At 40.8% G+C, this 16,412-nt stretch overlaps 1 protein-coding gene across 1 annotated transcript; it reads left to right on the forward strand.

Moving 5' to 3' along the window:
• Positions 1 to 1,088: 1,088 nt before the first annotated feature.
• On the forward strand, positions 1,089 to 1,771 carry LOC149178884 (zinc finger A20 and AN1 domain-containing stress-associated protein 1-like). Its single transcript, XM_089420470.1, has one exon. The coding sequence runs from the start codon at positions 1,228 to 1,230 to the stop codon at positions 1,657 to 1,659; it is 432 nt and encodes a 143-aa protein (XP_089276596.1). The 5' UTR covers positions 1,089 to 1,227; the 3' UTR covers positions 1,660 to 1,771.
• The last annotated feature ends 14,641 nt before the right edge of the window (positions 1,772 to 16,412 follow it).

The following is a 16,412-nucleotide window of genomic DNA, read 5'->3' on the forward strand; positions in this document are numbered from 1 at the left end:
ACACCCACCCGCTTCCTTGCATGAAAACCCTACGACCCTCCATTCATCACTTTTTCTCTCTTTCGAATATTCATCATAAGATAAATAATATTTATATATTAATATAATAATGTGCCTTATATAAATATTAAGTGCCTTTTATAATGCTCATATTTTTTGGCACATGGCCTTTCATAATTATTCACCATTATTAATTGTTATAATTCAATTATTTATTATTTTTCTTATTCCATACTCATATTCATAACAAATCATTCATTTTTTTACTTTAATAACACTAAATTTCTCTTACTAAATTTCTCTTTCATTTATTTAAACCTCTATTTTAGCTATAATATTTTAGCTATGAGTTTGAACCCATTGTCATAAGTATTATCTTTACATACTTTAGAGCTCTGTATTAATCTTACAGGAAAATTCAAAATAAATACAAGAAATTAGGCTCTTTCTATCTGCACTTAATAGTAGTGGAAAGTAAAACCTATCTAAGGGACTATTGAAATAGAAAGTGAAGAACCTCATAGACTCTCGTGGGTTTGGTCGTTTAATGACTAAATGAATTTCCTATAATACTTTATTGTCAACAAAAAAAATAGATTTGATGGATAGAAATAGAAACCCACAACTTTACACTATAGTAAATTTGGTTTTTAAAATAATATTATTCCATAATATTTTAATCTACTCCATTTTTTAATTTATAATAAAATAACTTTTTATTTAATTCTGTTTTCTTTTGGTTTAAAAAGTCTTTTTTCAATCAAGGGATTTGGTCTTTAACGGTTAGAATTTAAACTCGAAGTTGGCTGCATATTCTCAATGCTAAGTAAAAATTCTAAAATTGGCATTTTCCTTTGTTTAAATCCCTTAAAAATTTATATAATATTATTATTTTTAATTTAAGATAATTGGTAACTGGTCAGAGTGAGAGTTATCCTGAATTATGGTGCATGGCCACATGTCTCGAAAGTGAAGTGATGAGTAAGGACTTTATAAATGGTATTTACCTTTATTTAAATCCTTTGAAATTTACAAGAAAATTATTCAAGTCGGCTGAATTGTTACGTAGCGTTAGATACACTCTATATATATATATTTATTGACTGCGTTTCAGAGGGGAAGAGGTTATCACATCCCTCCATAGAGGCAGTCGTGTAATAAAAGTAACGCGTGCGCAGAGGCCGATCATTAGAGATAAGAGAGGAGAGTTGAAGAATTTGAGTGAAGATGTCTTCAGAATTAGGTTATAATGAATCAGAGGCACAGCTGTGCGTTAAAGGGTGTGGCTTTTTCGGAAGCTCCGCAACGGAGAGAATGTGCTCCAAGTGTTATAAAGAGCATCTTCTCCAACTGAAAGCAACAGCAACTCCAACGGCCGCCATAGAATCTGAGCAGACAAGGAAGGTGGAAATTGGTGGTGGTCAGAGTAGTGATGGCGGGGAGTGTAAGCCAAAACCTATGCGATGCTTTAGTTGCAGAAAACGTGTTGGGTTAGCTGGTTTCAGGTGTCGCTGCGAAAACACCTTTTGCGGTCTCCACCGACATCCCGAGGAACATGGGTGCTCCTACGACCATAAGACACGTGGACGCGATGCTCTGGCCAAGGCCAATCCCCTCGTCAAAGCTAGCAAGATCGACAAGATAGAGGGGCCAAAATAAAAGTTTCATAAATCTGTCTTTTTTCATGAGATAGAGTGATAATGTGAGTAAAAGATGCTGGTTCTAAGTTCGTTGAGATCTCTGCTTTTAAGTCCTTCAAAACATGGTATGATCAATTTGTGGTTTTGAAAAATATTTGTTATTAAGTTTGTGTTATATTATTTTCATGAATAGCCCCACATATGATACATTGTGATGGTGCAACGAGGGGGTCAAAGGGGTTTAACCCTATTACCTAGGGTTTTGGGTCCATGTATTGCAATGATGGGTATATTGATAGAAGATAGACCAATTTGGATTAATTGGAAAAGAGCACGATGTGGTAGTGTTTCTAAGATTTAGTATTGTTGAATGTTTTATGAAAAAGTTCATTGAAGGACTTGTGGAAAAAGTTAGGTGCTTTGTATTAGTCTATGTACATGTTGAAAAAATTGTTCTTATAGAATAAGGTATATATTGGAATTATGATTATACTAGGAGGGGGATGAATCAATTTAAGGGAAAATTATACATTTTAAAGCAATTTATGACTTAAAATAAATAATGCACTGATAAATCAAACACCACATGAGAAAACTAGATATATGTGGAAACCCTTGTGAGAGATTTAATTACTTTGGAACATCCTTTTGACAACTGTTAGTTAAGGCCTCATTAGCATTATTCCTTATAATGAACCTTACTAGATCAAATTTGTTGCACTTTTCCATAAACATCAACTTGAGCTTTGCCTACAATATCATCAATTAATAAACGACAATGTTCTAGGTATGAGAGTATTTTGATATCTTGGTAGCTCACAAATTCTGATACTTGCTTTTAATGGGCTTCAAATTTATCTTTGGAATCTACCTTATTGATGCCAACATGAATTTAGTTTTCAATTTTATATGACAACCCATCATTTTCTTACAAAAACAGATCTACTTCACTTTGAATCTTGACCTTGCAAACCTCAATATTATAATAGGAGATTATGGATTCATTAATTGGTATTGATCTCTTAGGTATGTTAGCAAAGTACAAATAGTAAAGGCCATTATGCTATTACATCCTTCGAGCTTCCAAGAGATATAATAGCATAATATATAATAGTTAAATGGAATAGTAGTTAAAATGTAAGATATAACACTTATTTCTGTTTTGTTAAAATTCTAGTAGTAGGAGGTTTTATTTCTTGAGGACTAAGAGATTTTCCAATTATCACCTCAATGACCTTTTAGTTTGTTGTCTTTTTCTAGATTACTATTTGCATTAAATGAGAGAGGGCCATTAAAGTATAGTTCAAAATATTCATTGTTGTTTTGTCTCTGATTAGGATACAAATCTAAACCATCATCTACATGAATTCCTTCAAATTTGAAGTTTTCATATCCATCTTTTTAATAAGCCGACTCTTTAAAGGAAATATAATTCATACCTTTAATGGTAGAGAATCACATCAAGTCATTCCAATTTAATTTCAAGCTTTGACTTTGAACCTATTTTCCTTATAGTAGGAATTTGTGCAACACTTCTATTAAAAAGGAATGCATTGACGATCCAATCAATTAAAATATCACGGGTTCAACTCCCATTGTCACCATGCCATAATGGGTTGATTTTGAGGTATTCATAAGCTCCAAGTTCTCGAGATGCAACAAGATGTTGATTATTTGTGTGCGATGAGAGAAAGATAGTAGCTTCACTCTTCAATCTTGAGATGAACCAATTCTACCATAAATGCTTGTTTTATCTTGATAACTTGAAAAATTTCCAACATAACAAGTGCTTTAACACCATCTCATTATGCCCTACTATAGTAAAAACAACCAAATGATGACCAATTCCATGAAAATGTTCCTTCTTCCTTTGTATGTTATCTTCTACTATGATTCTTCTTGATTCTTGACTTGTTTATTCCTTCGAGTCATGTTCTTTCCTTACATCTTCCATCTCCTTGATGACTCCTTTCCTTTCTTATTTCATCTAAGGTTGTACTTGCATTTATTGCTTCATCTCTTCTATTGAGCATTTATACTAATGTGGACAACTTTTATTTCGTCTACAATGTTGCTTTTGAATGAGACATGGTGTGATGGATTGCAACCAATTAGAGAAATTTTGAGGTCTAAAATGGGCCTCAAAACAAAAATGTACAACCAAAATCAAATTTATAAGAAGCAATAGGATTAAAGATGATGATGCTAACTATAAGGGATGATTTAACATTTTTTCAACTCGTATTTTCAACTTATCTCGCTAAGATTTTACTCAATTTTTCAGAATCAAACACCAAGAAATGATTTAGAAAAGGCTATTCATAAGCTAAATCAATATCAAAGACCCCCTCTCATCAAAATTGGTATGGGATATGAAGGAGAATCAAGCACCGAGAAAGTTGAACAAAGAAAAAAAAGAGAAGCAAGAAATGAAGGTGATGGAAAAGGAATAACAAGAGTAACAATAGATGAAGGTGATGGAAACAACAAGAGAACAAATACATGGCATTAGAGAGTGATTGTTTTTCTTGCATATGTGCATGGAAGCTAGTATGTGATGGTTATTGCAAAAAAGAGAAGAGAAAGAGGAAGAAGAAAAAGCCCTGCCAAAAGGAAATCATTCAGTCAAATGAGGTCCCTTCTAGTGTCAATGGACCTAATTACCTTGAAGAAAATTTAGCTGAAGAACAAGCCAAGACAGACATAGCCTTGACTGAAATAGAAAGATTGAGGAATGAGAAAAGAGACGATAAGAAATTGTTATAGATATGTGATCAAAGAGAACATGAATTCAAGGAGGAAATTACCATCCTGAGCAAGCAACTTGAAGAATAAAGGGGCATAAAGGAGGTTATGAGAAGTCGATTGAAGGAAAGAGACCTATAGTGTGAAATATTAGAAGCTAATATTGGTTCAGTAAGAAATGAACTAGATGCAAAAAATGGATTGTATAAAATTTAGAAGACGATATTTTCCCAATGAAGAATTCAAAAGAGAAGAGATGTAGCTCAAAGGCAAGAAGAAATGAAGATAAAAAAACCCCAAAAATACACGTGCAAGAAGCAAGTAATAGCATGATTAAAAATAAAAATAAGGAGTAGTATCAAAAGTCCGAGAATGAGGTGAAGAAAGGATCATTTATAAAAATGAAATTTTCTCTTGGAGATCAGTTGAGAAAATTTGGAATATCACAAAGGATATTCTTTTCTCCCTTAAAATATATCAAGTTTTTTTGTTGCCATGAAACTGCACATGTAACAACAAATTTTAAGAGAAAGTGAATCAAGACTAATTAAAGTATCCTTAAGCAAACAATTAAAGTAATTTCCTTACAAGAAGACAATCAATTACTAGGTACAAAAACTATTTCTATTATTACTATTATTTATGTAATTAATTTGGACATAAAGCTAGGCTACTTTGGTCTAGGCTGCAACCCATGCCCCTTCTCAACCGTGTTGAACATCTTGTAAGGAACCATATTTTCTTTCTCAGCTGCATCTTGAGGTCTTCCCCACTTCGGTGGCCACTTCCCTTTAACTTTCTCACTTTTAGGCTCAACTTTGCACTTTTACTGCTCATAACCATGCTTGAGCTTCTTAATAGCTTCCTCCAATGATATAGGCTCGTCAAACTCAATTAGGTCTCTTTATTCTGCTAGTAGCCCACTGATGAATCTCTGGATCTTAGCCTTCTCATCCTTGAGATAAGAAACACACCTCAAACTCTAGGAACCTACTAGTGTACTTAGCATCTGTCATAGAACCCATCTACAACTCATAAAATTCCTTATCTCTGTCATCATAGTAACTCTCCAACAAGTAATTCTTCTTGAAGAGTCTCTCAAACTCATCCCAAATCAACTCATCTTCTAGAATTCCCTTGACATTATTGATATCTTCCCACCAAATTTGAGACTAAAGGTGGCTATCTTGGCTTTCATGTTCTCTAAATAGTTGTGCAATCAAAAGAATTTCTTTGTTGGCTTGTTGGGGCTTGACCCAGGTTTGGAGTTAATCAGCCAAAAAAATTCCTGTACTACTGGCCCTTTCGGCAATAGTCCACAGAGCGCAGACTGCGGTCTCACCCAAAGTAGTATGGGGGGTGCTGGAACCAAGTTTCCGCACCGTTGAGATGTCTAAGGGGTTGATTTGGTCTAACTGTGAATACCTTCGCGCAGGTTACTTTGCACACTTACCTAACCTATGAGGCCTTCACGCCTTGTTATATTTTCTTTTGCGTAGCCCTAACTAATCATCATGGGGCTTTCACGCTGCTAGAGCAATGATCTGTACTATTTCCTCAAGTCACACCGTGGATCTTACTTATCTTCTTATACCAATTAGTTATCTTCGCATAAACAAATACCTTGTATTATATTCACTTACTCAACACATTTATATAAGTTCGTGTATTAAATAAACAATAAACTTTCATTTCATACCTAGTAATACATAAAACAGGGAAAGATACACAGAAATATGGTAAAACTTCTCTTTATTAATGCTTCCAACAATTATAGACTCGACCTGCCCTGCGCACTCAGCTGCAGGGTTTCGTGCACTCAGCTACAAACTACTAGGCCTCTGCGCACTTAGCTGTAGAGCCTTCTCCTACTCTACAACCCAAAGACACAACTCTACACTTCGAATCACTGCTTAATCACTTTATTTCTTTCCTTAGACTCATGCTTAATTACACTTAGAACCTCACTCTATTTATACAATCCCATGGTTCGCGGACCATGGGTAGATCTCTCAAACCGACATTACATTACAAAACTTAGTCAAAACTTGGGCTTTAAGCCCCAAAACTTGCCTTAGGGGGATCCCATGCCCAACAGGCCCCCAACACAAGGCTCATCGATCCAAGGCTGAACACGCACCTTCAAAACTTCTTCTTTGTGTCGTGCTGCGTCTACTTTTTCTTTCTGCACTTTCGCCTGTTACATTTGCACTTTCGCCTTCATACTACTGCTATAGCTCACTCACCTTTGTTTCCAAGCGCTGTATGTTCGGGTCCTCCTGTAGATTTTTGAGGACCTCGAATGATTCTTCTAACATTCTGGTGCAGTCTTTTACTGCACTACTAATCTCCTCCAACCCTGATGTAATTGCGTTGGCGCGCTGTTCCCATACCTCTGGAGGAGTTGAAGGTTGTGCCTTCAACCACAGCTCTACTATCTGAAGGTTCAACTCTAGTTGAACCTTGGCCATTTCTTCTCGCGCCTCACGCACCCTGTTGCTAATCTTTGGATGCGCGCCTCTATTGGTGCTTCTGTTGGGATAGGCAACTCAAGGACCATCTGGCAGGCTTCGTCCAATACCTGCACCATTTTCCTGTTCTGAGACACGTCCTCATCATGCTACAAGCTCAACTGCTCCATGTTGATCTTCTGCTCACTCATCACCTGCAACGTGCAACTCTCCCTAGCCCACAGTTCTACAGTAATCCCATCCTGAAGAATATAAAGTGTTTCCCGCGGGAGAACAGCCATGTTGATCCATATCCCCTTTAGTGTAATGATCGTAGGCCGATCGACATCATTTGCTGTAACCACTGCCCCTTCTGGCAACACTATTGTGTTGGTTTTATGAGCGCGCAACATTTCCTCGGCTGTGGCTATTCTTATTGTGAGGCTGGTCGAGAGGGTACCATCCTGAGGAGCACGCACCTACAACTCCTGAATTTGTGCTTAGAGGGCCCCCAACACAATCTGATTCTCCTCCACGAAGTTTTGGAGGGCCTCTGTGGTGACGTCATGCACCATCTCGCCTATATCATGTAGATCCCCATTAGTAAGGGTGATTGAGTTGATAGACAACTTGGATGCTTTTACCTTCTTGTGCAGCCTTGTCCGCTCGCTCGGGCACTGGTGCTTCAATAGTGTTGACGCTGTTTGTGGGTTCGCACCGCCCTCGTCTTCCTCTATTTCCATCTCTTTCTCCTGCCCAAGCGAAGGTGACTTTTGGCCCTCACGTGCCTTCTCTACTTCCTTCTGTGCTGCTGCTGGTGTGGCCTTTTTCTGTTCTGTTGTTGTCTGCGCAGCATCCCCTGCCTCGTGCTTCTTTTCTTCTTTTTTCTGCCAACTACGCCATGCGTAGTTTTTCCTCCTCCTTCTGCACAGCAGATTTTTCCAGCACAAAGATGTCTAGAGTGCGCCAGTCCGACGGCCACGTCTCAAGCACATTGAAGATCACATCATCTGTTGCTATATAAGACAGTTTGTTCCACTTCTTGGCAGGGTCCTTGCATGCCCCGAGGTAGATGTGATGAAAGTCCGCTTTAAATTCTACAAAACTTTGCAGGCTGTTGTAGACAGTGGGTGATAACCGCGACTTGTAGTTAATCCTCATTCTGATGTTCATCTCCATGAACACCCATAATATGTTGCTGTCGTGGATCCTATTCACATCCTTAGAGGTCCACATTGAAGCGCACTTCGCAGCCTCCTGGAGATCCCTTGCAATTGTGGGGAACTTGCTGTCCTCCAGAAATTCCTCAGCCACCAGCACTATGGACAGTAGAAGCCATGCATAGTGGAAAGTTTTTCCTTGTTCCTGTGCCTCACGACAATTTTCCAGGAACTCATTGCACAAGAATTCGGACCAGTTAAACTGGACCCCTTTTGCACACTGTTCAGCAAGTGCCACCACCGGCGCGGGTACCTCGTTCACATGGCACTTCCGCATGACCTTACGTGCTAGTATTTGAGTTTCCACTCTGATTGCTTTGTTTTTGATACTGGAGATCGTGTAGCCCCTCTTCTTCTTTCCCAGCTTGTATTTCTTTTTCATGGCCTCTGCGATGGCCAAAGTGCTTTTCTTCCTGTATGAAATGTTTGCGGGGTCTTTTCCTTTACACGGGAGTTGAGTAACTCGGTGGATTAGGTGGTTCATGATGGGGATGGGCTCCTCCATCCACAAACACCCACCATGCACTAGGAAGAGCAGCTACCTGATGACGAAGATAGTCACTGGGGCGCGATGGTAATGCGGCACCCAGAGCAGGTTCAACAACCCTGCCTTTTCGACTCTACGTAACCACTTTCGTAGCTCCAGCTCTATGACTCCCGCTACAGTGTGTTTCTCTGGCTTCATGAGGTTCATAGTCACCAAGTGAGATTCCAGTCTTTGAATTTTAAGCTTGGCACCCTTCCCAAGTGCATTCCTTCAAAGACGATATCGTCCAGGAGGAGCGGAGTTTGTAGAGAGCTCTTGCTCTCATCGATGTCCTTGGGCACCTTCACCTTCCCCTTTCGTAGAGGAACATAAGCAGGAGGCTTAGTTAGAGGGACCACGCCCTCAGTTTCTTCCTCCATACCCTCGTCCTTGTCTTCTTCGATTATGAGGTCCTCAAGGTCTTCTTCTTCCTCATCGGTTTCCAAGTTAACCACTTTCCCTTTTCCCTCCATAGTTAATCTGGTTCGAAGCGGGTTTCGGGGGGACACACGCACCAAAATCATTGGTTGTTTATCCTTCTTCGGTCTCGGTGTGTGCAGTGATTTAGGGATTTCCGCCACAATCCAGGTGCTGTTAGGGGCATCTTCTATAGTCATGGCCTGCGCAGCTTCTTCAGTGGTCATCTATGTGATTTCCCTGGCTTCCTCAGACGCTGCCATCTTGTTCGTCCCGAAATCTCTCAATCGCTCACTCAGGGGGTCAAACAACACTCTGCACAGGACAAACAGATCTCGATTCAGAATACTCGGGGCACTCGACAGCTGAATTTGCAAATGACGAAGTGTTGTTTTTTGGGCAACCCTTTGTATTTTATAGCGATTTTTGAATTTGAATTCGACCATTCCCCCCAAATACGGTCCATTATTGCTCCCTTGGCGGTAAATTTTCCAAAATCTTGCAGATAAATCTCGTCTTAAATGCCTGCCGCCCACTCCATTTGGTATCAAGTCAAGCATCACATCGTGAATAGTGACTACAATGGTCACTTTCCAGCCAACCCGCGCGGTAGTGCAATCCCCCTTGCGTGGTCACAGACCTTGTGAAACTTTGCTTCTGCACACACCCTCGACATCGCGCAGCTCTCAGGAAAAATAATTTATAGTCTTGTGCCTCCTTTCAATTGTTGGGAGCCCTAAGACTCTACTTCCCACGGCTAGTCAGGTGGCCGCGCCACCTGTATAGGGTTTCAACCAGTCATCCATCACTTTTCCTGGAAAACAGCCACCTTTTATTGTTACTGGTTGTGTCGCACACTTTACCATTTGCAGCGTGCCACCATTGGTGATCCCTTTAGTAATATGCGGTCAAATCCAAGGCATTAGGCTGATCAACTCTCGACGGTAGTTCCCAAATTTTTCACTGTAATCGTGCGCACCGTGTTTTATAATCCTGATTTTCTTATTGAGAAAATTTTCGTTATTTCTTCCTGAAGCTTCTTGATTTCCGCTTCCACCAGAGCACTTTTCTCCCTTAATCACACCCTTTCTTTCATAAGTTCTTGGAGCCTAAGATCACCTTGTCGGATATCTTCCTCAGGTCCCAAGCGTTCTACTTCATTCAGCTGCGCGATACCTTCTTCCAAGGCTCCACGAACAGTCATATCTACTGGTGCTGCTATGCGTGGACTAGGCTTACTGCGCGCTATTGGAGCTATAGTGTTTCTCCATAGGCCAACGTAGAAGGCATTTGCCCCGTCAGTTTCTTATAAGCCCATAGAATTGTTGGGCTGCGCAGGTCCCAATCACTCTACTCCGCATTATATACCCTGTTCAGTGCTTCGCACACTTCGTTAAAGGCTTCTGCATGGGTAACCTTCTGCACGTGCATTCTTTCCAAGCTTCATCATCCCAACTCGAGGGATCATTCGCACAATCATCTTGCCAACACCTACTTATTGGCTGTGTTTCTGAACGCAAAGTTCATGTGCATCCGTGCAGGTTGTATACCATATGCTTGTACCCACCTGGATAGATGTGCGCGCAGATCATCTCGTCCATCATACTTGTCTGTTAGATGCATCTGAGGCTTTGCAGAATGCATGCACATCATTCTCCTACATTCATTCTAGTCCTCAAAGCTTCCTTGGTGCATACCAGACCACCTCGCGGGCATAGCACGTAGTACCCATTTCAAAGCCTCGAAACGTTGTTGTTCCGACACGTCTCTTTCAAATTTGTTCAGGAAGGAATCTACCTCGCTTAACCAATCATACATAGGCAGATCCCTTACTTCCGTTGATATGCAACGCAACGACCTTGTCATCATTTTGCAGTTCAGTGTGGTTACCTCGTGTAACTAGTTCTGCCATAACTCTATCTCTTCATCTGAATCTGACATATAGGAGATTTCACGCTCCCATGAGATTCGTCCATCTGTGGTGGGATTTACCCAATATTTCTCTCGCACAATTATCTTGTAGATGAAATCTAATTCATCGTCACTTTCATAGTCGCGCACTGGCTCCGTATAGCGGGATCCTTCTGCAGGGTCCAAAGGTACGACTATCGTCGCCTTCATAGTCGCGCACTGGCTCCGTGTAGCGGGATCCATCTGCAGGGTCCAAAGGTACGACTATGCGCAGAGACTTTTTCTCAAAAATCATCTTGCGCTTCTTCAAATTTATCACCCTGTTCATGTCAGTGGCCCAATCTATTCCTTATATATCAGGGTAGGGATTTCTGTCATCAACAATCTCTATCACTTCAAAATCTGCCAGCGCGCTTACTCCTTCAATATCCACAGTGATTTCCTGTAATCTTCCCATAGGTAGGACCTTTTGTTGGTTCACCATTCGCAGTTGGATAGGAGACCATTGTAGCGTAGGCCTTCCCATGTGCTCCCATGTCTACTTTGGCAGAACGTTCACATCCGACCCTAAATCCAGAATCACTTGGTCCATCTCATATTCTCCAATCTACACGGTCAATCTCATTTCTCTTCCCGTCCTTGTCGCATGCTTTCCAATCTTCCGAACTATGTGGAGTTCTCCTGGCGCAGTCCCAACGCATCTATTTATGAGTTCCTGCAATCCCTTTATAGCCTTTCTGTTGCATAGTAGCTTCATGCATGTTTCTAGGAATGTTGTGAGCATTGATGGGTCCATTTCTGGCTCTGATTTGCCTTTGCTTCCTGAAGTGGAGGCACTAGCGAAGCTCTTCCTAGCTTCCATGAAGGTTTCCTTAGCACACTCCAAATCAAACTCTGGTTCTTTCGTCAGAGCCTTGTGAACCCAAGTACTATCTTCAGGTTGCTTTCCTTTATCATCGCCTATTGTCATTCCGCTTCGGAGCACAATGTTTACGTTAGGGTCTTCCTCGCACGGCTTAGACCTCATCATTTGTAGGTTTTGAGTCGGGGGAAGTTGGAGTGCTCCATTGTCGCGCAACCGCGCTATCAGTGTGGGACAATCTCCGTCTCATGATTAAACAATGTACAATACAAGCATGATGGACTCATCAGATTCGTACAATCACAGGCATAATGTCCTGGCCCCCCGCAATTGTAACATATCAGCAGTCCATGAGCTCTTCTAGGTCCTCCTACACCTCGACCTTGTCTGCGCCCCTAAAATCTGGTTCGCACCACTCTTGCGTTCTGGTCAAGGGGCCGCGTTTCAGCCTGAACTCTGTAGGTGGGAGTCCTATACATCATCAGGTCATAACTTATACAGGTGCACTCATCATGTCCCACTGATCTACAGAAATTACAGAACAACTGTCGTGAATCCTGCATGTACTTCTGCAACAAATAGAAATTTTATGTAGCATGCTTTCCTCATATTTGACAAATTGCACACCACAATGCAGGCACCATGCTAGGTCCTGCTTGTGCCTCTGGTCTTAATGGCATTGGTCCTCCCCCCGTGAGGTAATTTGCGAACATTAGGTAGTGGTCCTTGTCATGACCCTGACCCTTACATTTAACACAGCATACCCTGTCACGCACTTCCGGGCGAGCTGTCCTATCCCGTTTCAGACTTTGCATCTCAAGGCACAATCTTTTCAACTGCATGTGGATCTGTTGAACTCCCAGGTTAGGATCCTGTATTGGGGTTTCACGCAGCCTCATCGCGATCTCCAAGACCTCGCCCTGAGTTGTTAGCCTCTGTTGTGAAAACACATTCCTTAAATGCGACGTTAGTGATGCTACAAATCATTCACAATGTTGTCCATCTGTCAAAGTCATATTAGCTTCATGAATTGTGCACTTTAGTCTCTGATCCAACTCCCAAGGAGTCTCGCCAGGTATCATTGTGATCTCCTTGAACCCATGATCGATTGCGCCTCTGACTTCGGCCTGATAAATTCTCTGTTCAATGCAATTTGGATATCCGTGATCCCTGCATTTGGATTGTCATTAGAATGCTTAATATACCAGGTCAGTGCATGATCCTGTAGAGTGCTGACCAACGTCACCTTCTTTATATTGTCGTCTGTAACTCCCTGCGCTTCCCATATAGCTTTTATGATGAACCAAAATTGGTCTAGATCTTCATTTCCTACTCCCTTGAACACCAACTTTATCGCGCTTGTCACATTGACTCACGGTGGTGGTGGAGGTGGTATGTGTGAAGATGGGGGTGAAGATGGTGAAATTGACGATGGTGTGGGTGGGGGTGGTATGCATGGAATCCTCTGCCTTATCAAATTGATCACACTTCTTGGTGAGACCTTTGCGAGCTCTTCCTTGTCCCCTTGTGGAGGTGAAATCAAGGGGCTAGTTTCTAATTCTGCACTACCTTAATTTCTGTAAATTCTCCCACTTTGCATAGCCCCAAACATCAATGTATTCACATAATCCACTTTTCACATAGTAGCATTTTAATCCAAGTGTTCAAGAGTTAACGTACTTACCTCACGACCCTTTGAGGAAGTGTCATTCTGCCTCACTATAGCTCACTAAGTATCTACTGCGAACTCAGTAATGAATCCTCCTATAATTCAATCGAGCCAGTGATAAAAAACGCCCACGATATTATCCTCTAATGCTTCCAATCCTTGCACCAACTTTGGGGTCCACACAATAGGATTGTCGAGCATGCACCTTCCGTGGCTATTTGCTAGCTTCGTGATCCACTTGTATAGCTCAATAGGGAAAGATGCGAAGAAAATTTCATGGATCTCTGTGTACAAGTAGTAGTCTAACCACTCTTCTTTTGATAGTCACAGATTCCTGTTCTCCTGCACCACGAACTCGTGAATTTTCCTGTCCAACCAACCTTCAATTTCTTTCTTAGTTGGATTCCAATTATACGACATCGGACATCTCTATGAAGATTCCGGTCCCGAAAACGGAACAATTTGTTGGCTTGTTGGGGCCTAACCTAGGTTTGGAGTTAATTAGCCAAACAAATCCTTGTACTACTAACTGTTTCAGCAACAGTCTGTGGAGCGTGGACTAAGGTCTCACCCGAAGTAGTATGGGGGGGGGGGGTGCTGGAACCGATTTCCGTACCATGGAGATGTATGAGGGGTTGATTTGGTCCAATTGTGAATGCCTTCGCGCAGGTTACTTCATGCACTTCCCTAACTTGCGAGGCCTTCACGCCTTATTATATTTGCCTTCGTGCAGCGCTAACTAGTGGCCGTGGGGCTTTTGCGCTGCTGGAGCAACGATCTGTACTATTTCCTCAAGTCACATCGTGGACCTTACTTATCTTCTTATACCAATTAGTTATCTTCACATAAACAGATACCTTGTATTATATTCACTTACTCAGCACATTTATATAAGTTCGCGTAGTAAATAAACAGTAAACTTGCAATTCATACCTAGTAATACATAAGAATGGAAAAGATACATAGAAATATGGGAAAACTTCTCTTTGTTAATGCTTCTAATGGTTACAGACTCGACCCGTCCTGCGCACTCAGCTGCAGGGGTCCACGCACTTAGCTGTGGACTAGTAGGCCTCTGCGCACTCAGCTATAGAGCCTTCTCCTACTCTACGACCCAAAGACACAACTCTACACTTCGACTTACTACTTCATCACTTTCTTTCTATCCTTAGAATCATGCTCATTTACACTTAGAGCCTCGCTCTATTTATACAATCCCATGGTCTGCGGACCATGGGTAGATCTCTCAAACTAACATTACATTACAAAAATGAGGGAAAACAACCCTCTGACGTATTTACCATATTCGCGCTCCGCGCCCATAAATCGCGAAGTCTTTACAATAGACTTAGTCAAAACTTGGGCTTTAAGCCCCAAAACTTGCCTTGGGGGATCCCACGCCCAACATTCTTCATCCCAAGAAACCATGCCTCTACATCTTCTGCCTTCTTCATCTCACCATCAAATGTATGGTGATTAACTTTCTTGAACTCCTCAGGTAATTATTCACCCCTCTTATAAGGATGATGACGGTGATGATTGTGATGATGTATCTTAGATGAGGAAATAGAATGATTCCCATACATACCAGTCCTCTTATCTGGTGTATCCAGTGATCTTCCACCTCTAACTGTATCCCCTCTATCCAACCTGTATTTGGACCAAGACCTGCTACCATAGGCTCCATTATTTTTTTCTTCCTGTTCTTTAATGATTCTCATATGTCCCTATTTCTACAACTATGACAAGCTCTAAAGGATTGATGCATTAACCTCCACCTGCTTCTCCTGAGCCCTTGCAAGTATTTCCTGAGCCTCAACCAACTTGTCATTGTCTTCTTTGAACCTTATGATCTCTGCCCTCAAACTCCTCAAGGTATTTTCTATACCAGGAGAATATTCTTCTCCTTGCTTCCCAAATGACCTATAGGGAGAGTCACGGGAAATGTAGTTTACAATTTTTCTTATCATCTTCCAGCCTGGGGACAATCTGCTTGACTATAATACAGAAGCCATATTGCTTCCTTCTGCACCATGTCATGATTCTAGATCTCATTACTTCTACCTATCATCATGGTCATCACTTACATGTGATCAAGATGATCCTGCAAGTAGTCTTTTAATCCACATTTCTTCTCAACTTGCCAATCCATGTGAAATATATTTTACCTCCATAATACTAAGTGCAACAGATATCGACTTCTTGCCGATTCAAGAAATTATAACAAAGCCCAAACTGAAGCGATATCCTTGCAAACTCTTTTTGTCTTTAACACTCCACCCAATCCGAAACTGCATTTTTACTTTACCACTAGAGACATATCTCAAATCATAATTGAATTTTCCATGATCAACTATGTCATGTTGGTGCCAACCCATATTGAGAAACATGAATTGGGTCATAAAATGATCAACTTGCTTTTACTGGGTCTATCACCAAAACTTCTTCCTTGTCATTATAATTGTGTGCTTCCACTCACATTGAGAAATATCACACAGTAGTAATTTTGGTTTCTCCCATGCCACTTTTGTCTTCCATCATATCAGCTACCCATTCTAACGATATCAGTGATAGTTCATCATCTTGAACTCAAAGGTCAACTCATTCTAAAGATAAAAAATGGCTCTCTAATTGTTCCCTTTATTACAAAATTAATTCTTTCTATCACAACTATTACACAAGTCTTTCTCCTTCCATAAAAAATAATTCATATAGGATCATCCTTGATCCAATAACCTAAAAATACCGAGCCCAACTAGTCTTCTTGTGATTGTACAAATCCTTATTCAATAATGAGACTTATTCTCATGTACCTCAAAATACTTCTTGTCATGTACCTTAAAAAATTGAGGTTGTTCCATATACACTTTTTCTTCCTCAATTACTTCATTGAGAGAAACTATCTGTGCACCCACCTGGTGCAATTTACAATGCAATAGTTCTAACAGAAGTGCACTTGATAATTTCAGATA

Source organism: Pinus tabuliformis, chromosome 4_1 (genome assembly GCF_031772625.1).
Source record: "Pinus tabuliformis cultivar Carrire ecotype Pingquan chromosome 4_1, CPIR1, whole genome shotgun sequence".
Classification (NCBI taxonomy): Eukaryota; Viridiplantae; Streptophyta; class Pinopsida; order Pinales; family Pinaceae; genus Pinus; species Pinus tabuliformis.

Excerpts from the sequence above, each read along its gene's own strand:
- LOC149178884 (XM_089420470.1), top strand. The coding sequence starts at position 1,228 with ATGTCTTCAGAATTAGGTTATAATGAATCAGAGGCACAGCTGTGCGTT.